Source organism: Myotis lucifugus, unplaced genomic scaffold, assembly GCF_000147115.1.
Source record: "Myotis lucifugus unplaced genomic scaffold, Myoluc2.0 scaffold_8, whole genome shotgun sequence".
Taxonomy (NCBI): domain Eukaryota; kingdom Metazoa; phylum Chordata; class Mammalia; order Chiroptera; family Vespertilionidae; genus Myotis; species Myotis lucifugus.
Genome location: NW_005871056.1, coordinates 3,314,618 through 3,342,067, shown reverse-complemented (window position 1 = coordinate 3,342,067; position 27,450 = coordinate 3,314,618). Strand labels below are relative to the sequence as shown.

The following is a 27,450-nucleotide window of genomic DNA, read 5'->3' as shown; positions in this document are numbered from 1 at the left end:
CTCAGCCAAATTTGTAATTTGGTTATTGCAAATTACATCCTAAAGGCATTTTGCCTTCATTCCCTCCCCTACCCCGCAGTGCCTCTTTTGCTCTGTAACTTGGGTAATAAAAAGCTCCCACCGTCTCCACCTCCTGCAGCACCATCTCATCTCACAGCACTGGGCACCAGAACCAGAGGGAGCCTTCCCCTTAGATGACAGGATGTGGCAGGGAGCCTGCTTCCTGCCACCACTGCAGTTTTCCTGCTGACTCCTCCCAGCTGTCAGAGGGCATCTGTTTCGCTGCCTGTGTCCTGCCAGGCTACACTGAAGGGCACAGCAACCCAAATTTCCCCACTTCAGCCTCTCGGAGCTGGTCCAGGGGGCCTGGCTTGGCCTCCATCCCTGCATCCTTGCAGCCAGAGGACCTGCTCTCCACCTTTGCCCAGGGAACTGCTCATCTCCACTGGCTGCTGCGGTGGGAACAGGTCTGAGCGGAATCTGGGAGAAGGCAGAGGAACCACAGAATAGTCCTCACATCTCCCCCAGCTCCCACTCTGCCCTACAGAGGCTGCAGGGCTGAGTGGGAAAGCCTCAGACCCAGGAGTCATGGACATTCTGGATCAGATGTGGCCACCGGTCAGCTCTGTGAACTTGGGGAAGACACTTTTCTCTCAGGCTCATAGTTCTTATCTGTAAAGGGAGGGTTGGACTAGCCCAGGAGAATTCTGCCTGATGACATCCCCAGATGGATTTGAGGCAAGGGTTCTGGGACTCTGGGAAGTCGTGTGAAGCATCTTGGGGAAGACACATTTTTCCCCCCTGAGAGTGGGTTTGGGACTTTTATCAGATTCTCAAAGGTAGTCTGAGGAATCACTATGGGGGCCTGGTTCAACTCTTGATTACTATCCAACTGGTCCCAGGCACAGGGAAAGCCTCCATTAAACTCCTCCCTTCCCTTCTCTCCCACTCCCAAAAAACTTTTCTAAAGAGCAGGATTATTGCCCCATTTTCTTCTCTCTAAGAATTATTTCTCCTCTCACTCTGGGAAGCTCCCAGAAAAGAAGTGACTTAAAAGAAGGCACAGGAGGGGACATCAGTCCAAAGAGATGGCCAGCACCCTGCTCTGCAATACCCAGGTGGGACAGACTGAGAGCCAATGTAGCCCAGTGAGCACCTGTGGGGACCAGCCCCACCCATACCACTTGCCAGGTGCCATGGGATGTGAAGCCAACTCAGCCACAGATCCTGCCTCAAGGACTTGTCACCTAGAAGAAAGGTGAAACACATCTGCAAAAAACAGTTACCAGTGGAGGGCAACAGCAGAGAGGCAATGTGTGACTGGGGAGCCAGGGGCAATAGCAGAGAGGCAATGTGTGACTGGGGAACCAGGGGCAATAGCAGGGAGGCAGTGTGACTGGGGAACCGGGGGCAATAGCAGAGAGGCAATGTGTGACTGGGGAACCAAGGGCAGTAGCAGGGAGGCAATGTGTGACTGGGGAACCGGGGGCAATAGCAGAGGGGCAATGTGTGACTGGGGAACCCGGGGGCAATAGCAGGGAGGCAATGTGTGACTGGGGAACCCGGGGGCAATAGCAGGGAGGCAATGTGTGACTGGGGAACCGGGGGCAATAGCACGAGGCAATGTGTGACTGGGGCAGCAGGGAAAGGAGACCCATCCATTAAGGACCAAGGAAGGCCTTACTGAAGAGAGGACTTTGAAAGAATGAGAGGATTTTGTTGGGTGACCCAGAAGATGACAGGAAAGTCATTTTAGGCCACAGGGACCCAGACAGACTGCAGAAATATGCTCCAGCTCTGCAGAGGGCAGGGCATCTGCTGGAAGGATCTGGTAGAGGATGGGGAGGTGGAAGGAAAGGGGACATGAGCATCCCCGGCTGAGTGAGAAGTATCTAGGAAACCAAGGAGAGAAAACAAGGCTACAATGGCCTACTAAAGGGATGAGGTTGTAATCCACCAGAGACTGACAAGACAAAAGAGTGGGCATCTGAGTGAGCTGCTGCTGGTCTCCAGGCCCTGCCCTTCTCACCTAATCCAGGCCCAAGGAGGGAAGGAATTCAATTTAGATGAGGGCTGGCCTTTACAAATGGATGCATATATTAAGGTCTGACTATGCTAAGGACCTCCTTATGCATCCGCACAACCCCTCCCCCACACCCCGCCCCTTCATGTTCCCTTGTGGCCCCTAAATGCCCCAAGGTCCAAGAGAGTCTCTTCCAAAGGCAAAACCCAGGCTTCAGGCCGTGCTCTCAGTCCCTGGCAGCTCATAGTCATGGGGCTCGAGGGGAATGTTAGGCAGAAGAAAGATGAGTTGGAAGGACCTCCATCTGGATCATCTAGTCAACGCAGGGAAACAGATCATGGGGATGGACACAGGGCCTAGGCTGCATCTCAAATCCAGCTCCCTTAACAAATAGAAGTAGATGTGACAAGGTAACTTGTTGGTACTATTTGAAAACTTCTGCTTTCTGTTCTCAGAAGAGAAAAGCTCCTAAGAGGGGGGTAGTGTATGAAGTGTGAGGAGAGAGGGGGCTAGAGATTGGAAGAGGAGGGATCCCCACAGGCCTGGAGAGAACAGGTATCCCCTCCCCAGTATCCTGGAGAAGAGATAAGGTCTCAGAAGGAATGGCTGTGAGCACTCCGTGGGAAGTGAACCATAGGGACCAGGATTCCCAGCCTTGGAGATGTTCTAATGCCTAAGCATGGCATGAGATGGCAGTCACAGGCACCCACGGACCATTGTGGCCTCAGACAACAGGCATTTCACAGGTAAACAGGGCAGATAAAAGGCTGGAGGGACCCCCCACCCCCCGATGTTTTTCTGCCATAATTTCCCAGGATCTTTACCCAATTCTTTTGTGGCAGTTGGAGAAGTGGAGTCTAAGATTGAATTTTCCTGGCATTCTGGCAGATTGGAGTTTCAGAACTAGCTTTAACTTGGTTTAAAGGATCTAACAAAATATGACATTTCTTGATCATCCCATGATGTGGTTGCAAATATATTTCCATAAGCACAGGGGGGGAGAGAAAGGGAGAGCACTGTGAAATTTTGTCTTCATTTTTCTTAAGGAAAAAATTGGAACAAAAATTGTTTTGATTCTTTTTGTATAACTGAGGACAAAGAATGTTGCTCAATGAGTAAACAGTCTTCTTGGAAATAGAGATGCTGTGCTTATACAATGTGCTTTTGAGCTGATGAGAATGAACTAAACCAAGGGCTTAGCTTATCATATTAAACAAAGTAAAACAAGGTAGCAGGGTACCTATTACCTTGCAAATGACTTTGATTTCTTTTTATCGTTTCTTTCTATATTCCATGCAAATCCATAAGGACTCTTTCCTAACACTGTGTAAGATGGAAAATTTTAGAATGTTATCTTTACTTCCAGGTTTAAGAGAATTGCTTAGAATCATGAAATGGTTTTCTAGTAAAAGGTGTTATTGATGAAATATGTGCATTATTTTTCACTTAATGTATAAATGACATCAATGTAATTTTTTCTCTCCTCTATTTGTTCTCCAAAATGCTAAAAACAAAGCCAGAACAATGTTTATCTTCCTTGTGTAAAAGTTGAATGAGCCCAACTGTGGAGAAATTATAAATATACTAGAGGCCTGGCGCACGAAATTCATGCACTCGTGGGATGGAGGGGTGTCCTTCAGCCCAGCCTGTGTCCTCTTGCAGTCCAGGAGCCCTCGGGGGATGCCTGACTGCCGCGGAGGTGGGAGAGGCTCCCACCACTGCCCCTGTGCTGGCCAGCCGTGAGCCTAGCTTCTGGCTGAGCAGCGCTCCCCCTGTGGTTGAGTGTCTGCCCCCTGGTGGTCAGTGTGCGTCATAGCAACCGGTCATTCCGCCATTCGGTCGATTTGCATATTAGCCTTTTATTATATAGATTAAAGTTTCTCTAGCAGTTTCTAACTCAAAACACCAGGCAGGCCTCTGCTGGTATCTCCTTGTGCTCTCTCCGGGAGGCTGGCCAGGAGTGCGACACTGTAGATCAAGTGAAGCAGTGTAGCTCTTACCTGTGGATGGGGGACCCGGAGGGCCTGGGGGACCCTGACGGCCAGGTTGACCAGAAGGCCCAGGCTTGCCTGGTGGACCCATAACTCCACCATCTCCCTTCTGTCCCTGAGAGAGAAAGGTGGAGCCTGTTATGAGAGCATGGCATGACCCACTTCCCATTTATTTCTAAATCAGGGGCCACCCTGCACTTTGGAGCAAGAGCCCAAGGCAGGATGCAACCTCAGACATCTTGACCACCAAGCTCCAAAATAACTCAGGGCAAGTGACATTTGAGATAGTGATGGTGGCAAGTTTGCAGACATTACTTTTCGTTCTGTCCTAGAAACATGACACATAACAGCTGGGGGGAAAAACAACAACAATCCAACCCTCTCCCCTCACTGGGCAGATGAGGAAATAGAGGCTCAGAAAGGAGCAGGAATTACTGCAAGTCACCTGGCAGCAAGGCAGCAAAGCTGGGCCTAGCAGTCAGGCCACTTGCCTGCTCATCAGGAGCATTTCTATTTTATTACAGGAGCCGTTTCCACCCGATGGCTACCCACTGGCCTCAGGATAAAGACCCATAACATTTATCTTAGATCATAACTATGCAATTATTTTTGTGATCATTTCATCAATGTCTCCCCATGAGACATAAGCTCCCTATGGGTGTGAAGCTGTTTTGTTCACCTCCTTTCCCCAGATCAAATAAGGGAGGAGGAAGAAGCTGAAAACACAAAGGGGAAGTCAAAGATTTGGGTTTTCACCTTGGCCATGAGACCCTGGGTAACTCATGTCATTGCTTTGTGCCTCAGTTTTCTCATCTGTAAAATAGGGCCAGTAAATATATACCTGCACGGGTTTGTTATGAGGCTAACAAAGATCTTAGAGGTGAAAAGGGAGTTTGTATAGAACCAAGGACTATGTAGATTATCATAGCTGGTTATCACAGCAACTGGCTTGGTTTCATTTTTCTCACACAGACAGGTCCTGATTTCTTAAAGAGAGACCACACCTGCAGGGTGTCCTCTTTGCTGCCTGCTCTGGGAAGGCCAAGAGCAAAGATTTCCCCCTCAGAGCTGCCCTTAGGAACAACTCAGAAACCAAGGCCTGTGGGTTCTTCACAAGCAGTGTGCTCATTGATCACTCTTGCCCTGGTCTTAACCAGGACAGTGATTGATGCCTGACATCTTTGGCTGGGCCCCCTTTCCACATTTGTGCCTTGGCAGGCTGGCCACCTGATGAAATGTAATCCTCCCCAAGTCTGGGCAGCAGGCATGCCGGGCACTTCTTTCCAATCACAAAGGTGACATGTAACCTGCCTCCTTGTCCACATGGCCCTGGGGGCTCTCTCGGCAATGTCCCAGAAGATCTTAAACTCTTACTGTGGGATTCGAGGGTCAGCGTTTGTTTCTAATTCCATCCTGATGGAGGGAGTCTTAAGCCTTAGCCCAAGCTGAAGCATGCCATGAGGTAACCAAGATGGGTCCCAGAATGGCAAAGGAAGTCACACTGTCCTAATATAGCCGCAGTTAAGGCTTGTTGTTCTAGCAGCCAGTCAGCTGGCTCTGAGCACAGGAAGTGTCACAGCTGAAGAAGCTGGAAAAGCTCCTTGACTCTGACACCAGCAGTAATGGAATATTCTGCTCATCGGTCGTCCTCTCAGAACCAGCCATGTCTCTATGAGCAGCACTCATGAGCCACGCTTTCCAGGAAAAGCATTCATTCCTTCATTGTCACAAAGTTTGGTGATGCTTCTCCAGGGAGGAAGCCTGTCTCCTTAATTGCAGATTTGCATAATGGGATCAGGGCTGCTTTTCTGGGCCTGCCTGAAGGCAAGTCCTGAAGCATGGAGGTGATGAGAGAAGATGTGATATAGGGAAAGCTGGTCTCAACTCTCCACGCTCTAACTCTGGCATGGAAGCTGGCTTAGCTTAGGGGTCTGGGCAGGTCATTCGACTTCTCCGGCCCTCAGTTTCCTGTGACTATGCTAAGGGGATTGAGTTGGGTGATCACTACAATCCCCTGGTTCTGAAATTCTAATTTCCTAAAGTCTGTTCTGGGTTTCTGATTCTAGGTTTTGGATTGATGTACAATAACCTCCAGAAACTCAGCACGACTGGCCCAATGAACACTTGGTAGATAAGACCCTCTGGTAGCAAATTAATTCTGATAAACAGGAAGTACCATGGCAGGCCCCCAAAGCTAACAACTCAAGTGTCTGCTGACTAGACAGGCACGGAGGGTCTGGAGCACACTCCTCGTGGAAAGGAAGAGCTTATTCCCCTAACTTCTCTGAGGTTCTAGACATGGCTCTGGGGTAGTTGTAAGATTATGACAACTAATCATTTTCAACTTCTTGGCTTCAGCCCTCACCAGGAAAAGATAAACATTGCCCAGGTAAAGAACTAGATGACAGAAGGCAAAAGTCTGCTTGAACCCCAGTGTGGAAAATTATGAATGGAAATCAGCAGTAAGGGAGAAAATGATCTTTAAAACAAGAAAGGAAGGAAGGAACATGTCTCCTTTTGTTCTTTTTCTGAGCCTAGTTTTCAGGAAATTGGAATCTGTGACAGCATTGTGAAGGCACAGCCATGCTACCCATTATAAAACTTTGAAAACTGAACTGGAATATTGTGACTTCCAAAGTTACCGTGACATCTGAATTATTTGGGTTGAAGGCTATATCGTTGCTAAGTTCACTTGGAAAAGATCAGAATTGGCTTCATATGCTACCATGTTCTGAGCCCTGGCTACATATTAGAATCATTGGGGAGCTTTAATCAAACACCAACCCATGCTGAAGCCTCACGCCAGATCACTTATATCAGAGTCTTTGGGAAGTAAGGCCTAGGCAAACTTGGAACTACAACTATGGCCCAAAGATGTTCACTTCTCAACATCATATATAACTTGGTTAGGCCTCTCTTGTCCAAGCAATCTTACTCATTTACTAAAATCTGGTGCAGGCTTTTAAAAAAGATGTTAAAATGCTTAATGAATATCTGTAGCAATGAGTAAAAATGCATATATTATGATTTTAAGTTAAAAATTTAGGATACAAGAACTATATATTGGACAGAAAAGAAACAAATGACTAGAAAGTTCACAAAAGAAATAATACTGGAAAGAAAATATACTAAAGCGGTTACATGGTTATACCTGGGTGTTAGATTGTTTTTAAAAAATATGTTTGTATTGATTTTTCCAGAGAGAGAAAGGGAGAGGGAGAAAAAAGAGAGAGATAGAAACATTGATGTGATGTGAGAGCAGAACACTGATCAGCTGCCTCTTGCACGCCCGCTACTGGGGACCAAGCCTACAATCCGGGCATGTGCCCTGACTGGGAATCGAACCAGTGACCTCTTGGTTCATGGGTGGAATTTTCCAAGTTTCCTATGATGATCATATATTTCATTTAAATGGGAAAGGAGGCAAAAACCAAGCAAACTACCACCTAAAAAGTGAAGGGGCACATCTCTCAAGAATGTCTGTCTGTTAGAGCTAAGATGAGAGGTTTCTCTAAGGCACTCAGGACAGACAGCTCCACAGCCAGCCAAGTCAACTGTACCTTCATCTTGCCTTGCTCTCCCATTTCACATGGTCTGACACAAGAGCCTGCTGACCAGAGGGAGTTCAGAATGAAAAATTTCCCTAAACCCTTAACAGTGCCAATAAAGAAGGTCACTTACAAACTGGAATCCTGAGTGGGGGTAAGGGGGAACTATCCTACTGTTGAGACCCAGAAGACCTTCAAGAGCAGGGAAATATCTGGGCTGTTCTCCAAGACTCCATTTGTGTCTGGGGCATTGAGGTAAGAAGCAGGTTTTCTGGGTAAAGGACCAGATCTGGTTTCTACACCAGTTGCTTTGATTAAGGTAGACCTGTTCTTATGAACCAAAGATCCACTCTTGCTCTAGCCTTGGAAACAGTGGGAACACAGCATCCTATCCCATCCACTCAAACTATGGCTACCCTAGAGAAGCCAGGAACTCCTGAAAGTGGTGTAGCTTCTGCCCACGAGCCCAGGGGAAACTGAAGACTGGGTCTATGGGATATCTCTGATTGACCACACTGGCACGCCTCTCCACACCGCCCGCCCCCACCCCCCCACCCCCCCCCGTGCACCCCAGGTAAGGAGGTATAACTGCGGGGGTCTGATAAGCCCTAGATCCTTACCTGCTTGCCTCGTTTTCCTGGTCTTCCTGTGGGTCCCCGGTGTCCTGCTATCCCAGGCTCACCCTTTGGACCCATTTCACCCTGGAAAGAAAAAAGAGAAGCAAGAGAGGAATTAGGGCATGTGGAGCAGGCCCTTCCCTGCAGGTGGACTCAACCCCTGGCCACAAAGGCCGTCTACTAGATCATCCCAGATCTTTTCCAAGTGGGCTGCTCTGGGAGACTGGAAGAGTGATGAGCTCATGTGAAAGGTAGGTAGGCTTTTCATGGACCAGGAAGGAAAAGAGGTTATCCAGGGAGGGTGATTTATTATTTGAGAGAGACAGCTTCCAGGTAGCACACATCTTAGTGTTTCAAATCACCATCCAGAATGGCCAACAACAGAGTTGTATTTCAGTCACAAGTGTGCCTGTGACGCCATAAGCTACTGGGGGAAAACACTTGCTCTTTTAGTTGAATTTTATGTTTTGTTTTGTTTTTAGCATAAATTCAAATCTATGGATTTTTTATTTTTATTTTTTTAAAATACATTTTATTGATTTTTTACAGAGAGGAAGGGAGAGGGATAGAGAGTTAGAAACATCGATGAGAGAGAAACATTGATCAGCTGCCTCCTGCACACCCCCTACTGGGGATGTGCCCGCAACCAAGGTACATGCCTTTGACCGGAATCGAACCTGGGACTCTTCAGTCCACAGGCCGACCCTCTAGCCACTGAGCCAAACTGGTCAGGGCTCTATGGACTTTTTAATGATTAAATACAGTTTTGACAGCTATCATCTCTGGGAAGTTTCTGCTCATGCAATGACCTTTACTAGGGTTGTACATGCCTCACTTTTCAGTAAAAATTGGTTTTAGTTCCAGTTCACTTCCATTTGATTTAGACGAAACTGTTTGTGGGGAGACATATGTTCAAATACTCAATACAATTATTGTAAAGGCATGGAAAGCAATATAATATTGCAATATAAACAATATTCCTAATTGAAAAGCCCTATTTTGAAGCATCAGAACAAAAGGCATCAATTGCCCAAATTCTATAGTTTAAGGCTAACCTTTCCTTCTCCATTTTAGTTCTCTCCTTCCTTCTTCCCCGTGGTCTTCTAGATCCCAGGCCCTCTTGCTGTTTCTTTATCAGTGGTTCTCAACCTTCCTAATGCCACGACCCTTTAATACAATTCCTCATGTTGTGGTGACCCCCAATTTCATTGTTACAAATTGAACATAATTAAAGCATAGTGATTAGTCACAAAAACAATATGTAATTATATATGTGTTTTCTGATGGTCTTAGGCGACCCCTGTGAAAGGGTCTGTTCGACCCCCAAAGGGGTCGAGACCCACAGGTTGAGAACAGCTGCTTTAGATCATGAACCACAGGGCATTGTTCCCATAATTGTTCCAGCAATCCCTCTAACAGCCCAGAATGCACCACCAACAGGCTACATTTAGCAATTGCAACCACAAGAGCTTCTGCTAGTCAGCAGCCAGTATCCATGAAGAGCTGCCCAGACCCTCAGAGGAGACAGTGAACACCCAGATGACTGTTCTCATGGAAGTCAGGGGAGGTAGAACACCTGGAAAATTCCAGGGAACACCAATATAAAGCAAGGATCAAGCAGAAACCTCTGAAATCATCTGCCGGCTCAGCCAATGTAATGGATTTGTCTTGACCCAAGCTACCAACATCCTGCCTCGCCAAGAATTGTCCTTACACCTATGATTTCTTTCCAACCCGCCATGTGCTCTGGGAGGCTGGGCAGTGAGAGTGTGAGAGGAGAGATGGATCCTACGTGGCCGTGGAGATGTTTGCACAATTTCCAGGGCTGTTTGCAGGGACCGAGGAGTGCCTTGCTTGGCTAGGAGAAAACAGCAGTATGAACAGCATAACTTTTAAAAAATTTTTTAATTATTGATTTCAGAAAGGAAGGGAGAGGGAGAGAGAGAGAGAAACATTAATGATGAGAGAGAATCATCAAACAGCCACCTTCTGCATGTTCCCCACCGGGGATTAAGCCCACAACCTAGGCATGTACCCTTGACCGGAATCAAACCCAGAACCCTTCAGTCCACTGAGCTAAACCAGCCAGGGCAGCATAACTTTTTCAAAAAGACCATCAGAAGGAAGTGTGGCCCTTCTCTTCATCAACTGGAAGCAGCCAGTACTCACTTAATCTAATTTCTCTCCTCTGACCTAATTATGGTTATCATATCTGCTCTGTCTTAAAGCAGCCTGCCCTGAAAGGGGAAGAGAACTCCTGATGGCAAGTCTAGTAAGTGGAGCAGAGACCAGAGAAACTGTCATCTTTAATTTTACAGTAATGGATTATTCTTTGATGCTCACTGTTGCACTGAATGAAAGCCTAGCCTAAATATTTTCAACTAAAATCTTTTTTTTTTTTGCCCTAGCTGGTTTGGCCCAGTGGATAGAGCACCGGCCTGTGGACTGAAGGGTCCCGGGTTCGATTCTGGTCAAGGGCACATGTCCAGGTTGCAGATCCCTGGTGTGGGGCGTGCAGGAAGCAGCCCATTAATGATTTTCTCTCATCATTGATATTTCTATCTCTGTCTCCCTCTCCCTTCCTCTCTGAAATCAATAAAAAAAATTTTTTAAATCATTTTTTCTCTTTTAATGTTTCCTTTAATTTGCACATTTACTTACTCTATTTTTAACCCAATACCCCATCTAGGGTAGCAGAAGACATTTTTTGACAGCTTAAGGCAGTGATAAATGATAATAAATTAATGTCAGATGACTGAAATTACTTAAATATGCTCTACTGACTGGAGAAAATCAGATAAGAAATTGTTTATTCAAGTTTGGAAAATAAAACTTTAAGGTGACTTGAGAAAAAGTTTAGAATTTTAAGAAAGCATCTCATTGGCATGTTTGAAGAACACTGTACTCTGAGGCCAAGGTTAAAATAACAATTTCCTACATCAGTGCCTCACGGCATGAGGACCCACCGCTAATGGGGTTACATTAGGGGGTTCTTGGTGGCCATCTGTGCACTCTCTCTTCATTCTCTGACACCTCCCCTCACCACCCTCCCCATTATTCTTCCCTAGATCTTAACCCTAAGGAAAACCTTTTTTTAATTCTGTCAATTGTCACCTTCATAGTTTTTGTCATATCTTCACATCACTTTATTCTTATTTACTCAATATTTTCTCTTTAAGTCAACTGAATTAACTCCTTTTTATTAAGCCTTGTCCCAGACAAGATATTCATGAAATCCCACTAAGTATTTAACTATTTAAATAAAAAGTTTAACTAGCAAATAAAAATTGCTTGCTATCACCAACTGAAATAACTCTGCCTACCTGTAGCAGGACATGAGCCTCCCTGAAGAAGTGCCGACTGGGTGTAGTCGGCAGTTGCATTAGGCAGAGAAGCTTGCACCTCCCCCTGGGACCTTTGACCACTACAGTTCAGACCTGAGCCCCTTGTCACAAAGTTCTCTGCCTTTGAACATCACCACAGCCCTTTAAGGGGCAGCAAGTACAAAGTAGGGCCTCTGTCCATCAGGGGGGTGTCCTTGCCCTCCCATGACCTGGAGGAGGTCTCAGACCTCTCACCTATATGTTCAGCAACTTGCTCCCCTTTCAAACCAGAATCTTCCATAGCGAGACCTACTTTCCTTGCCTCATGAACAGAGAGGCAGGCCTCTTTTTGTTGTACTTGGGTGGTCTATTTTCCTACTTCTATTTTTTACTACTTGTAGGTACTTACTTTCTGCCCCAACATTCCAGGAAATCCCGGGAAACCCTGTGAAGAGAACAACAAATAACAGTGATTGCCTCTGAATAACTCTTGAGAGGGCTGTGGAAGAGCTTAGTCAGCCATTTTCAAGATAGAGCCTTGTCAGCCAGCCAGCCAGCCAGTCAGCTAATCAGACAGATACACAGACAGCCAGTCAGCCAGTCATCGAGTCAGACAGATACACAGACAGCCAGTCAGCCAGTCATCTAGTCAGACAGATAGCCAGACAGACAGACAGCCAGTCAGTCAGCCAGTTAGACAGATAGCCAGCCTGTCAGTCAGCCAGCCAGTCAGTCATTCATAGACAGCCAGCCAGCCAGCAAGTCAGTTAGACAGACAGCCAGTCAGTCAGACAGATAGACAGCCAGTTAGACAGATAGCCAGCCTGTCAGCCAGCCAGCCAGTCATTCAGTCACAGCCAGTCAGTCAGTCAGTCAGTCAGACAGATAGTCAGTCGGTCAGCTAGTCAGACAGATAGACAAACAGTCAAGCAGTTAGCCACTCAGACAGACAGACAGTTCGTCAGTCAGTCAGCCAGCCAGTTAGTCAGTCCGCCCATAAGATGGGGGTAGGCAGGGTTCACCACTTCCATTGTATTTGATCATTTCTATGCAACAGCCATTACCTTTTCTCCTTTGGGACCCAAGTCACCCCTTTCACCTCTGGATCCCTAAGAGAAAACCACAGGAGAGAGTATATGAGTTAATACCATGGGAGAAAAAATGGAGCATTTTAAACTAATAACTCCCTATCCTATGCCAATACCCTCATTTCACAGGCAAAGAAACAGGCTCAGAGATGACAAGACCTTCTTAGGGAAGAAATGCTTTGTGATTTACCTTCTATTTGGACCCCAAATACCTCCTGCATTAATAAGTTCAAGGCACAGAAAATTCTGGGTCCCAGAACCTCTCCCTTTCTATAGGAAATCTGTCCCCAGGTTCTGGCTGGGTTTTCTGTTTTTTTGTTTTGACAGACGAGAAGGTTGTGTGGTGGTAGCTTGGTCTAAAAACACACATCTGCCATCTTGCTCCAGCACACCATGCAAGCTGCGTTCATTCTCCATCTGGCACAGCTTCAGTGCTCATCTGCTCCATATGAGCGCCTCGACCTCCACTGGGAGCTCCTACCTAAGCTGCCTGCCCTACCTCAGGGGCCCCTCACTTCTCTCAGCCCACTGATTAAAGATGAGGAATATTGAGGCAAGGTCACTGCAGTCACTGACTGAAGAGACGTGGGCCCATCTTCACTGGCCCGGGAGCCACTAGCCCAGACCAGGCTCTGGGAAGCTGGGAGAGAGAAGCACTAACCTTTTCCCCTCTGGATCCGGGGTATCCCTAAAAGAAAGCAGAAGGCATATTTACAATCAGCCTTGTCGGACCACTGGGTTTGGTGTGAGAGTGGACGGAATCCCTGAATGTGGTGGTGAGATGTGCCTCATTGCACTGAAAGTTTTAGTGGGGGCTGCAGCATTCAATACCAAAAAGTCCCTTGGGATTGTGTTTACATCAGGCCTAAAAAGAATGCTGCTTTTCTTACCACCACCCCAAAGGCCTGAACAAAGATTTCCATCTGTTTTGTTGTCCCAAGGCTTGACCCTTGCTGCCCAGAAGAATAGCAGGAATGGCATCTCTAAGTCCCTGCATCCCAGCCCTGGTGTCCCCCAAAGGCTGGTAAAGACAAGCACTCTGGCATTGGGCTGTCCAGCATCTGTGACATCAGCTGGCCCAGGATGGCAGACACACCCAGATCCTATCTTTGTAGATAACAGCTGCTCCAGAGCCTTAGTGAGAAGATCTGAGAACATCCATCTGGACCAACACACTGACCTTGGAGCCCATTGGTCCTCTTGACCCTGGTAAGCCCATCAGACCCAGGTCACCTTTTTCGCCCTGTGGGAATCAGGAGGGAAAAAAAAGACCTCTAGTGACATTTCCTAGAAAAACTGAACTAGGAAGTTATGGGCAAGATCAGAAAGGAACTGGGACATTGGGGCTAGCTTGTGAATCTGAGGACCCCAAATACTCCCTTGCTTACTCCCAGGGGCCCAATTCTCCACACTTCATTCTGGTATTTGAGATTAAATATGAAATGAAATTCCCAAGGCAGAGCAGATCTCCAAAACTAAATTCAAATTCTCACTAAGACGCTTTAATGGAATAATGCTTGATCTTTTCTTAGAGAAGGCTGTAGGAGGGTGAGGGAGGGGGAGAGCATGGGGCATGGGGCCCCAGAGGACAAGGTGTCAGCACCAAAAAACTTCACCTGCTTTGCTCTTTGCATAGGGTGGATCTTTCAGACATCTCCATATACTCTCACCCTAGGGTTGCAACCAGGTAGAGTGAACATCATCCTCTGGGTGTGTACGATGAAGGCAGGGAGCTAAGACTCATGGGTGAGCTCTGTTGCCCCTCAGAATCATTTGCAGTTGGAACTTTCAGCACCCTCTGTGCTAAAAAACTATACCAGTGCTAACCAGTAGAAATATAAGGTGAGCCACATACTTCATTTAAAAATATTTTAGAAGTCACATTAAAACTATAACTAAATAGGTGAAATTAACTTTAACAATATATTTACTTTAATTTAATCTAATTATCATTTCAACATGTAGTCAACATAAAAATTATTAATGAGATATTTTACATTATGTTTTATAAGATAAATATTTGAAATCTGTTGTGCATTGTACACTTAAACCACATCTCAATGCAGGCACTAAATTTTCATCCAAAATACATGATCTCTATTCAGAGTTCATAAAATTTATAGTTGAAAAAGCAGATTCACATACTCAACATATGATTCACATACTTAAATGTTTTCAAATAACTGAACTGAGTAAAAGTTTTAAAATTTAAACTTAAAGTTAAAAAAAAAGTCAGTTCCTCAGTTGCACTAGCCACATTTCAAGGGCTCAATAGCCACATATGTCCAATGGCTGCCATATTGGGTGGCTCAGCTTTATACAGTTGATTTTCAAGACATATCCTTGGGACTTCACTTACAAGGATTGAGAACAGTTTTCTATTCCCTTAAAAATTCTGCCAGTAAGTGAATCAAACTATATAGTGACATTTACCTGCCCAAGTCATGGCCTCTACACCCCATGATATATGACCAAAGTGAGTGGAATGTAAGCAAAGGCACGGGAGTGGGTGTGTTAGCTTTCCATAGCCTGTCTGAGGAAGGGAATTCATCAGCATTTGGTGATCCCTCTCTGAATGTAGGTTTTTAGTTGTTCCAGTCAGCCAACCCAACCCCCTCAACCCTCCACCTCCAGCCAGATCAGCATGACAGGCCAACAGCTTTCCAGACACAAGCCCCTCTTAGGTCATCTCAGGGAAACCAAAGAATCACATGCTAACCCTTCAGGACAAAGGAGAATCAGGGCCCCGGTGAAAGAGGTCAGCAGCCCCTCATTTTTCCCCCTACAGGAGCAGAGCTTTGGACTGACTGAGGTCTTACAGTTCAAGTGAAGGAGGAAATATTTGGGGGCCTATGGACAGTATTTGTGCTCTCTTCTTCCGCTCCCTCTTGAGGACGTGAGTGTCACTCACTGTGTGCCAGGGGCCAGGGAGCTGCCATCTTCTCCCTCAAGTTCTGATACCACATGAGCCCTGAGATTGCACCACACTTACCCTGGGTCCTTCAGGGCCAGGCCAGCCGATGGGCCCAGGCATACCAGGAACACCCGGGGGGCCAGGTCTACCCTTCAAAGTCAAAGAACAAAAGTCAGGAAAATTGGATTTGTTTCCCTCCTTCCAGGAAACAAGATTTGTCTCTGGGGCCCGGAGGAGTGTGGGGCCTCTAAAGCACAGCCTCAGGACCCTCATCTCCAAAAATTGATAGCCAAAAAGTTGGATCACTTAGGTACAAGTGAAAGCCCATGGTGTGACATTGTGTCAACACACAAGATCTTATTCTACTAAAGAAATAAAAGGTGGTAGAGAAGGGATTCTAAACTTCTTGGTTTTTCAATCTTTATCACCTCCACCCACCCGTCCACTGCATTCCAATAGGTTCTCCCCAAGGGTGGGATGTAAATGGCATAGGATTATGTTTGGGAAGCAGTAGCAACTGCTGTTGGTTCTCCCTCCAGATCTTTTTCACCTGCTCAGTGTGCTCATCCCCCAGGGGCTACCTTCCTTGCTGTAACAACTCATTCCTGCAACCTGCAACTGTGGAGTTTCTGTGGGCAACCGGATCTGTCCAGTGATTTATGTATGTCCCCTCCCTGTAGCCAAGAGCCTGGCTCCCTTACCTTGAGGCAAGACACTCTGTGGTGCAATTCTTACTCCACAGCTCCCCAGGGATCAGGCTGAAGCTGGACATCACCTGATACCACTCCCACATTGGGCTTCCTCCCCATCCCATCTGGATGCCCCTCTTCTCAGACTCCTCTTGAAAGAGCTCCCTTAATAACCGACTCACTTGCACATGGCACGTGCCATCTCTGTCACTGCTTCTAAGGAACTCAACCTAAGCCAGAGACTATGGAAGAGTAAGCCCTGAAAGAAAGAGTGGGAGTAGGGACTTGGGGGGTCTATCTTGACCTTTGAACCCACTGGCTAATTTCAGTTAGCCTAGCTAGAGATGCAGAAGGCTGAGCCCCTTAACCAGGGATCACAAATGCTGCATGTGGCCCAGCTGGTGTGGCTTAATGGTTAAGCATCGACCCATGAACCAGGAGGTCCCAGCTCCATTCTCAGTCAGGGCATATGTCCGAGTTTTGGGCTCCATCTCTAGTAGGGGCGTGCAGGAAGCAGCTAATTGATTCTTTCTCATCATTGATGTTTCTATCTCTCTCTCCCTCTCCTATCCTCTCTCTGAAATCAATAAAAACAAAAACAAACAAACCAAAAAAAAAACCCCAAAAAACCCCAAAGTGCTGCATGTGCACAAATTTCTACTCTTGCCTCCCACATCCATGGCACACATCACTAATGAACCATGGCCTTCATTAGTTCTGAGCATGGAGACCATGCCATATTCCTTTCTGGCCCAGCAGTTCAGACAACCACTGTGCCTTGGCTGGAGTTGTCATCCGTGCCCTAAAGGGTTGTAAATTTACCTCCCAAAGGTCTGTTTGAGACTCTAATTGATAGTGAAAGTATTTGAATAAAACATTCAACCAAAAAATAGTAATTTATATTTAGAACCACAGGCATCTTTCTTGGCCAAAGTTTTGCACCTACTTCTATCATCAAGACCTACAATTTCAGCACCAGCATCCATTGACCACAGGGAATGGCTGCTGGTTTTCTTCTTCCTGGCTGTAATGGGAGTCTTGATAACATGTGTTTGGTTCACTCAGAGTCCCTGTAACCTTAAGTAACTCCAATTTATTACTGCAAAAGCCTTTTGTTTCTGTCTGTTTGGCACTTTATTCTGGTTTAATCTAATAGACAGTGAGAGTCATTTTGTGCCACTGGTTGGGGCCTTGGAGGGTTTCTCTGATGGAAGGCAGGATGAGATGCTCTGAAGCTGTGGGAAATCTGGCTGGGCTTGGCAGCCTCTGGAAGAAGTCCAAATGCCTGGCAGTAGCTGGCTCCAGCTCCCAAGCGAAGGAGTGGGCAGAAACAGCAAAGGTGCTGTTGTCATCATCAGGATGGTGGTGCCACCACTGTCCAGTGGGTTGGAGGCCGCAGTAGTGCACCGCTGGTTCCCCACCCGAAGGAGTGCACACACACTCACGCACACACGCGGAGCACAGTTGTCATGTAATGCTGACAACATAGACCATACCTTCCTTCCTGGTCGGCCAAGCTCCCCCTGTGGGTGGAAAAGGCAGGTAAGCGGAGGCTGCTTTGGAAGAGAAGTTCTGGAAGCAGAGGGCTTAGTAGGGCTGATGGCTGGGCATGCCCATGTGGCTGGTGGCTTGGCCACTCACAGCACCCCTGTTACGGCAGTGGGCCAAGCCAAAATACACTGGTGGGATCCCACACCTGCAGCAGCAGCCCCGTCCTCATGGAGCCCATCCTCGTGCACTAAGGCAGAATTACCACATGCCTTGAAATCTCAGCCAGAAAATGTTCAGTGGCATCCCCAGAAAACAGGCTGGAAGAGAGTAGTGACTCATACCTTTTCTCCCTTTGGTCCTGTCTTGCCTGGATGCCCCGGTGGACCCTACACAACCAAGAAGCAAAGAAAGTATACGTCGGACCAAGTATACAAAAACACAGACTGGAATTATCAAGGACAGGGGTGAGGGAGGCAGGACCGAGGGAATGCCCTTACAACACTCCTACAGCAGCCTCACTCTCTATGCAGACTCAGGGCCCCAGAAAACCCATGAAGGACCCTCTTATGCATGCCAGCCCAGTCTCCTCCTCTGTGATCCCCCTCTTCTAGCTTCTCTGAGCTGTGTTTCCAATGGTTCGAAGACTGCAATGCTCATGTCTACTCTGAGTTTAATTTTCTCCCTGGAATTCTTGGGTTGCCTGAAATATCCGGAGTGTTTGGCAAGAGCAATTGAAGATACGTGAAGAAATGCTGTTTGCTGAAAACAAGAGGCTTCACTCCTCTCCTATCTTTTCAGTTGCTCTTACCAAGCTTCCCTGGGTCCTGACAAGAGGGAAGTTACACTTTGCACACAGAAGCAGAGATTTAAAAATTCCCATGGTGGATCTATGGGTACCAGGTGCAGCAAAAGACATTAAGAATGTGGGCAAGTAAATACTGCATTTTTGTGCAATTGCCCAGCCATGGGGTGGGGCTGACTCCAGCTCAGGGACTCTAGCACCTTTGCACTAAGGCTTGGCACACCCACGGCAGAATACAGCTGCTTTCTGCTCATGTGTCCATGGAATGATCAGCTGGTTAACTATTTCCAAATTCCTCCATACAGCAGAGAGGAAATCCATCAACCACTGCCCCTCCCTTCCCCCCCAAGGCTACTACTTTATCCCCAAGATCTGCAGGTGAACATGGCTAACACAAAGCCTGTTTGAAATATGATTTTATCAGACTTGTCTCTAAATGACAAACAGCCCCCTCGGCCAATGGTTCCCAAACCTATCTGCACATTAGAATTCTCTGGGGATCTTTCAAAAATCCCAAAGACTAGGCCATGCCCCAGACCAATTACAATCTCAAGGAGAGTGGCAAAGGCATGAGGAATTTTTGAAGTTCCCAGGGGATTCTAATGTGCAGACACATTTGGAAACCACCACCTTTGGCTTATTCTCCTTCTGTTTTGGGGAGGGGAGGACAGAGAGTTTTTGTTCAAGTCTTTCCATTTTTCCAAGCCTCGGTTTTTTCCATTTCTTAAAATGGGCTAGAACTATTTTACTAGGGTTGTGCTTTAGCTCCGACATTCCCATGATTCACTGAGTGTCTCATTAAAATACAGATTCTGATTGAATGGTGGAGGGGGGTGTAGTGGAGAGGGGAGGATGAAATTCTGCATCTGGAACAAGCTCCCAGATGATGCCAATGTTGCTGGTCCACAGATCTCATTTTGGTGGGGACAGCATCCACTCTGTTCTAAGAGAACGGAGGTGGTTGCATGGTCCCCTGGAGTTGGACAGCACAGCCCCCATGTGACTCAGATAGGATTGTTAGAAGTTAGAGATGAGCAAGTGACTGGGGAGCTGCTGGTCAGCAGAGAATTCCCCTTCTTTCCCCATGGTCTGTGGGTCTCCCTGTGCCCTGCCAGCTGCCAGCATAGACTGTGGGAAGATAGAAACCCACCTGAGAGGTGCTCCTCAGGGTGCTCATCTTGCCTTTCTGCAGACTTCCCAGCCCCTCTGGCCAACTCCTATATTCCTTATTGCATTTAGCAAATATTTATGGAGAACCTACTATATCCCATGAGGTGGTGTAGATGGACACATATTATGAACAATACAATGTCCTCAAGACCAGGGGTTAGTTAACTTTCTTTGTAAATATCCAGATAGTAAATATCTTAGGCTGTGCCTTTAACACAGCAACTCTGTCACAACTACTCAACTCTGTCCTTGCAGCGCAAAAGCAGCCAGAGACCATAAAACTTGAATTGCCAAAACAAGCCGGATTTGACCCATGGGCAATAGTTTGCCAACCCCAGCCACACAGCTTATATTTCATGGAGAGGAGACCAAAGAGATTAGGAACAAAAAAATCAATAAGGAAGCTATAACAACATGAGAAAAATTGGCAGAGAATTAAAATAGGCCATTGGATGGAGAGTGATGGGGAAGGCTTGGTGGTTGAGAAAGGCATTGCTAAGGAGGTGACAAAGGAGCTGGCCATGGTAAAAATCAGAAGGAAGAACATTTCAAATGCTGGAGCCACCAGCGTAAAGTCCCCAAGGCTGGAACAAGGTGCTTGAGGACCGAGACACACTGTGGCTGCGAGTGGACAGAGTTAGTGGCATGAGATGATGCAGGAGATACAGGCCGGGTCTCCGCATGTGGGGCTTTGTAACCAGAGTGAGGAGAGGATCTCTCAGTCTTCCTGGACAGAAGCCATGGCAGGGTGACCCAGGAGGGCGAGATAACTCCTAAGGAAGGTACTTGGGAGACTGATTGCTCCTTGTTCCCTCTTTCCCTTCCCATGGCAGGCCCAGAGCCCCAGGCTAGGGGACATTCCTCCTTGGGGGAGCCCCCACCCAGGCAGCCAGGGAAGCCAGCAGTCTGTGACCAGGTGTCTTTGCCTGGAAATCCTTTCTCTAGTATTTTTGCCTGTTCCTCACTCTTCCCTTTAACTTTGCTGGGGAGGGGTAGGCTGCTTGGTAGCTGTATCTGGGTCAAGTGGACTCAAGGTAACAGGTTCCTCTTTGCCTCCACTTTCCTGCATTGGATGCAGGTGCCTCTGGGCCCACTGAATGGGGTCAATGGCCACATAAGGGGCAACCCACTGTCATCAACTATTTTGTGGTAGCTATAATAATAACCACATCCATCTAGGCAGCATCTCACTTGATTCCCCCATCCTAAATCCAGTCCTGCAGGGACAATTATTATCCTCGTTGCATGAATGAGGAAACCAAAACTGGGAGGCCAGAATTCACCTAAAGAACCAGCGTTCTATTCACGTGGCTCTGGAGCTGGAGGTGAGCCAGAGAAGGAAAAACAGCCCCCATATCACATTAAAACGGGCATCTCTACGAGGCTTCATTTCTCTGAACAGAAGACAGCAGGAGAGGAGAAGAGGTCTGGTGAAATGCACCAACCTGGGGGCCCGGAGGCCCAGGGGAGCCGAGCGATCCTTGGACACACGGGGATTGTGTGGTCTCCAGTTCCAGGATGAGATTCTTCATGTCTGGGGAGAGAAGCTTCAATGCAAAGCAATACAGGGTTATAGGTCAGACTTGGGGGACAGGAGAAGGGTCACCACCCTTGACACAGACCTGCTTCGTAGACCAGTTCCCAGGACTGGCGCTTCTCTTATACCCCAATGGGTATCCTAAGGTGACCTTCCTGGCCACCAGTGTCTGTTCTCTCACCTGCTCTTGAGACGCACCTGGCTTGAATGGATTACAAAGCCACAATGGTGGAGTTAGGAAGCTCATTTCAGGGGCCTCTATCCAATGTCTGGGACAGCATTGTCCAAAGGAAATAAAATGTGAGCTACCAATGCAAACCACATATACAGTTTTAACTTTTCTTGGTAGCCACATTAAAAAAGTAAAGGAAACAAGTGAAATTAATTTTAATATATTTTATTTAACCCAGTCCACCCCAAATATCATTTTAACACATATTCAATATTTAAAAATTACTAATGAAATATTTTACAGTCTTCTTTTCATATGAAGTCTCACAATTCTGTGTGTATTTTATATGCACAGCTCAACTCAATAGCCATACGGCTAGTGGCAGTATTGGACAGTATAAGTCGAAGAGCTTCTGGAAAGATCTGAGACTCTCAAGTCCCCGCCTATTGTCTTCTAGGTCAGCTCCCTACATCCTGCTTTTTCTTTCACCTTTTCCGCTCTTTCCAAATTCTGTTCCCTCTCACACCTCAGTTTGGCTACAGGAGGACTATTTCCCGCGTCACCTCACAGAAACAGTCTATGTCTAAGACAGGCCATGGAAGGGAATTCCATAGATACTTGGGTGGGAAGACAAACAGAAGGGGAAATTCCATATCTGAGCAGCTGATGGGAGCCTAGAAAGTCATCCATTCACCTCATTGTTTTCAGGAAGAGGGGACACTTGGCCAAATTCAGTTCCCTGCTGAGAAGAATCCCCTCCATAACTCAGCGAAGACAGGGGAAGAATGGACATTACCAGAAGCTGGGAAAGATCCCTTCCCTGCTCAACCTGCTGCATGAGAGAAGATTCTGGAGGAAGCTGACTGAGGGATGGGGAAGTGGGGTAGTGTGGTGGGCACTGAAGAGCCCCGTTTCTGTTCCCTCACATGTCCTAAGGTACTCACCGGACTTCGGCCTTCTCTGAAGAATGGTGGTGGGAACAGGGGGGGCGGAGGAGGTGTCAGCAGGCAGCATGTTTTGTGGCTGCCACGTTTCTTCTGATCCAGGCCAGGAAGGGCTGTTTAGAGAAAACTGCTGCTCATTAGCATGGGGCAGGGCTAGGCCCCTGTCATGCCTACTGTGCCCAAGGAGACCCACACTGCCACCCCAGACTTCCCAATCTGATTCCCAACCTGTTAGATGTGAGCGCACCTCCTGTTTGCTATTGGACATAGGCCTCCCTTGGCCTTCGAGAGATGATATGTGTAAGATAAGCAAATGGCATGGACACTGACTATTATAAGGTCCATTTCTCCTTCTTCAAGAAGTGACTTGTCACTTTGCAGATGGGACAAGGAATTCAAAGTTAAACAGACTCATATGTGCCCCCAATAGTTGGGGAGAAGGAAGTCATTGTGAATGACTTTGATATTGTGCTCGGGAGGAAGTGTTCAGAGAGGGAGGCAGCCAGGGCTGGAGGTAGCATTGATTACAAAAGACCATGAGCCATGGTTTAAGATACATATTTGACTCCAGACTCTACGCACACATTCTGTGTCACCCATGCTCACTAGAGAGTTACAGTTAAATGTCTCAGTACATGGGTGCGAAGAGAAGAGAGGGCCCTGGACCCTCAGAGCTTCATTGTCACATGGAATCTCTTGATGTACAGGTTACTGAGGAGAAGAAAACCAGGACTGGTGTAGGAGTGAAAGAGGGGGAACAATCAAGGGTGCTTTTGATGTTGCAGGGGACCCAGGGTAACAGTGGTCAGAGTATGAGATGGAAAAGTTGGAGGAAGCACTAGTTTGTAGGGAAATCTGCCAAATTTTGTGTTAAACATTTGTTCATTTGAGCACATGTTTGGCCAGACACTGGGTTAGCCCTTGGGGGAGGGCAGAAAGATGCCTAAACGGTGCCCCTGACCTAAGATGGTAAAGCTTGTGGAGCTTGAGCAGCTGGCAGCTGCCAAGCTCATATCGCACCTTCTCCTCTCACATTCTGGAGACTTACTGTACATCAAGAATTGTCAGGAGCAGGAAGCTTTCCTTGACTTCCCAGGCTAAGGCTGAGGGGTCCTGCTATGCTCTTCTTTGGGTTCACTCCTATATTAACCTTTATTAACCTTTATCTATGGGTGAATCTGTTTCCTTGTATCTCTCTGACTAACCTTTGCTTTCCCAGAGGATAGAAGCCATTTTTATCCCCAAGGTCTAGAACAGTATCTAGCATACCCTAGATATTCCTCAAATGTTTGATAAACAAATTTTTTTTAAAAACCACTTATGACATGCCAGGCACCATTTAAATGCTTCACATATATAAAATGTCCTGATCCTCACACAACCCTGAGAGTTAAGTACTATTATTATCATCACCATCTCATCACCCCCATTTTACAGATCACTTAATTGAGGTAAAGAGGTGAAGTGATTGCCCAAGGTCATACAACTAGGAAGGGACAGAGCCAGGATTTGAACCCATCAGTCTGGTTCCAGAATTCTTCCCCTAGATTTCTACACTATGACTCCAATGTGGGTGGAAATAAAGGTCAGGAGCTAAGAAGAAGAAGGCAAAGGGCCCCCATAGCAACTACCTGAGATTGACAGTACCAGTGCCCTTCATCCAAAGACCACCAGGAACACACCTGTAGCTGAACACAGCTGTCTCTATTGACTCATTGCAAAGAGGGGGCACGCACTCCAAGGGGAACAAGGGAGCATCCCAGTAACAGGGCGTGAGAAAGGATTTACTCCAGGATTGGGGCTTTGGCAGGTGATATGGGAGGAGACAATAAGGAAGAAAGTCAGGTCCTGCTCTGGATTGGATGCTGTCAGGAAGCAAGGGCTAGTCTATGACTTTCTTACTTCTTAGCTAGAGGAGAAGGGAGGCTGATGCTGGGACTGGCCAGGCAGCAGTAGTCACTCATATTAGCAAGCATAGAGGGACAGTGGGTCATTTTTGTGGCTGGTTGATAGTCTTATTTTGTCTGTGTCTGACACGGGGGGCAGAGTGGCCTTGTTCTTTCTTGATCCGTTATAGGTGCAGAGTGACCTTGTCTGATGTTCTGTGAGATCATTTACGTTCGACAGGAGAGCGCGTGGCCTGGCTCTGAGTAGCAGGCCTGCTCCAGCTGTCCTGGGCTGCTTTTCTCTTTCTCAGTGGTAAACTCATATAGCTATGTTATCATAAAACTTGACATTAATGCCAATGGTATTACTCTTCTAGTTTCTTCCCTAAAGCCAGGAGTGGGCAGCTTCCCTTGCTCCACTCCATCTCAGGTGTGTGCAGGAGGATGGTTGACACCCACCAGCACACAAGAACCCTCTCAGGGTCCCCCAGCTGCAGTGCCTCCTTTGCCTCAGTAGACAGCTAAGGGCTGCGGATGCACAAAGCCCCTCCCAGCAGCAAACACCTGGGGAGCTGGCAGGTTCACGTGGCTCATGTGCACTCCTCACCATTTATTTCTGCAGACTATACGTGGCCGGCAATGTGTCCCTTCACCCCATGCCCTGTGTGGCCTTCCACTGATGAAAGACCCTGTATTGCTTAAAACAATCACCTCTCATTTCTTCCTGGAAACCGGAGAACTCTCCAGTAAACATAAATTATTGGTTGCTTTTCCTGCAGAGGCATCTGCATGGTTCACCCCCGCCCCATCCCTTCCCCCCTGACCTACTTCATTTTCAGCAGGTGAAGACCATCTATTTCTGCCCCCTCCCCCAAACTCCCTGGAGATGTTTGTTTTTAGCACAGTCTAGTTTATTTACAGCTCATTCCAACTCAGAATATTTCCATCAGGTGGACATGTTTGGGAACAGCTTGCCCCCACCCCCCGCCTCTTCCCAGACAACTAAGCCAGGACTTCACATGTCTATTTTGGTGTCATCTGAGTGGCCTGTGGCTCTCTCTCTGGACTATGCTGCCTCCATGGAATCGTGTCTGAGCTCAGGGTCCAGGCTGGAAAAGCCCCAGCCGGCTCTGGTGTGATGGAAAAACCCTGAGTGTATGTACATGGGGAGCAGAAACCTGTCTGCACCATGTGGCTCAGCCCCTGCCAGCTGCCTTGGAAATGCCCACAATGACAGAATTTTAGGACCATCTGCCCTGACCCAAACGCACTGAAGTCATGTTGTGCATGCCCATTGCAGTGCCAAATCACGGGCAGAAACATGCCAAGTCCAGTGTGGGTTTGGGCAAATGATTGAGGTTGTTTTGCTGTGGCTGATGCTGGCTTTGCCCTTTGGACTCAATACCCTCTTGACTCTGGGCACCTCCTTGGAAAGTGACTCACTCCAATTTACTCTTGGAAAGATAGGGACTTGGATCAAAGAGTGTGAGTCCGGATGCAAGTGACCCTGTGACATGGCACAACTCCCTTTTCAATCTGAGATTCGGTTTCCCCACCTGGGCCACAAGGAGCTTGGCCCAAACCATCATCCAAGTACTTTTTATGCATCTGACACCAGGATCAACACCGTGTCCATCTGGATCTCCCACTCACAAGTCCAGCCCATGACTAGGGTACTACAAACAGCCCTTTCTGTTTCTGCCTCCTTTTTTATCGAGAAGCACCCCCCGCCCCAAATCAAGCAAATGTGTCATTAGAAGCCACCAAAGGAGAAAAATGACATAAACATCCTGTCTTTGCAGGTTGGGAAAATGAAAGATGCAGCCACATGCTAACTATTCTGCAACTGCTCATGCAGCTGGTGGACCGTTCACCTTCCTCCTCCTCCTCCTCCACCAGCTTTTGGGCCTTTCCCTGACTTTCTGAGGAACCTGCGAAGAGGAGAGGAAAGGTGATGAGCGCAGCATCACTAAGTGTTTGGACCCTGACTGAGATGGCTCAGCTACAGTCAAGTTCTCATTTTTTCTGGCTGCAATTTGCCTGGTTTTCCCCAATTCACATAATCCAGAGAAGATGTCACCCTACAACTTTCCTTCAATCCCCACCCATACCACATACACCTTGAAACACAAATTCTGATCCTAAAAGTGGAAGGTATTTGAACCTCTCTGAAAGACCATATGAGAATTTGCCATCTTCCAATTTGCTCCTGAGCAGGCGTGGGGGGCAGGTGAGAACACAACCCACAACAATTGGGCGGTTTGGTGGCTCTGGCCCCTGGGATGGTGAGGGGCATGACCCAGGCCAGTCAGGGGGAGATGATGGAGAGCTTCCTGGCCCCCCAAACGAGGGCTGGCCCCAGACCACAGAACACAATGTTACTCCAGAGCCAAGGCAACGGCAGCTGCCAGCCTGCCTCTCTGAAGTCAAGGTCAAGAGAGGGACGCACGCGTGAGCGCGCGCAAACGCGCGCACACACACACACACACACACACGAGCATGTATGCCGACCCCCACCCCCTCTCCACTGTCAAACCCCTTAGGTTACAATTCCAACACAGGCTGAGAAGTTTAAGATTTAAAGGCTGCTACAGGCTCCCAAAACAAGTCTGCTTTCTGAGAGTCTTTTTTTCCAAAACAATGCATACACGCATGTAACTGCACATGCATGCCACACACACACGCACGCACACAACTCACCCAAGCAGCAAGCTGAGTAACAGAGCAGTCCTGAGATGGTGAGCAGATGAGTGAGGCTGAGTGATGAGCCTGTCATTGTGGGCAAGGCCAAAGGTGGACTGGCCAGAAAGCACATGCTGGCGACAGGCTGAGATCTGGCACGCCCCTGAGAGGTCCCAGTGCCTGGCTTGCTGGGCACTTGGGGTAGGAGCCGGCCAATCCCTGCTTTGGTGCTGCTCCTGGTCCAGATGCCAAGGGTCCAGAGGCCAGTCCTGAGCTCCCGGGAGCAGGAATGGTAAGCAGTGTGCTGGCCTCTCAGGAGGCTGCACTAGGGGGCGGCTTGGGAGAGAAAGAGTGCTCTTGGCCCAGGGGAGGAGGTGAGGTTGGGAGCCTGGGATACTGATTGCCACTGGGAGCAGAGATGAAACAGGGTGTAATCGATCACACAGGCTGCTTTTCATTCAGCTCAAACACTGCCGTGACAATACTGTGCTGGCTAGCTTCAAAATCCACACCCATTTCCACTGCTCGGGGAGTCTGACCTCCTCTGCTCAGGGAAGGTCTTTGCTGCCAGGG

At 47.6% G+C, this 27,450-nt stretch overlaps 1 protein-coding gene across 1 annotated transcript in view; it reads right to left on the bottom strand.

The window, feature by feature from the left end:
* Nucleotides 1-27,450, bottom strand: part of COLQ (collagen like tail subunit of asymmetric acetylcholinesterase) — a 54,048-nt gene that overhangs the window by 7,471 nt on the left and 19,127 nt on the right. The window contains exons 2-12 of the mRNA XM_006083677.3: nucleotides 22,310-22,422; nucleotides 21,102-21,203; nucleotides 18,026-18,070; nucleotides 17,690-17,716; nucleotides 15,583-15,654; nucleotides 13,771-13,833; nucleotides 13,252-13,278; nucleotides 12,567-12,611; nucleotides 11,912-11,947; nucleotides 8,183-8,263; nucleotides 4,024-4,129 (exon numbers count right to left, since the gene is read on the bottom strand). Of these exons, the coding sequence (XP_006083739.1) occupies nucleotides 4,024-4,129; nucleotides 8,183-8,263; nucleotides 11,912-11,947; nucleotides 12,567-12,611; nucleotides 13,252-13,278; nucleotides 13,771-13,833; nucleotides 15,583-15,654; nucleotides 17,690-17,716; nucleotides 18,026-18,070; nucleotides 21,102-21,203; nucleotides 22,310-22,422 (717 nt within the window). The remainder of the gene's footprint in view (nucleotides 1-4,023; nucleotides 4,130-8,182; nucleotides 8,264-11,911; nucleotides 11,948-12,566; nucleotides 12,612-13,251; nucleotides 13,279-13,770; nucleotides 13,834-15,582; nucleotides 15,655-17,689; nucleotides 17,717-18,025; nucleotides 18,071-21,101; nucleotides 21,204-22,309; nucleotides 22,423-27,450) is intronic.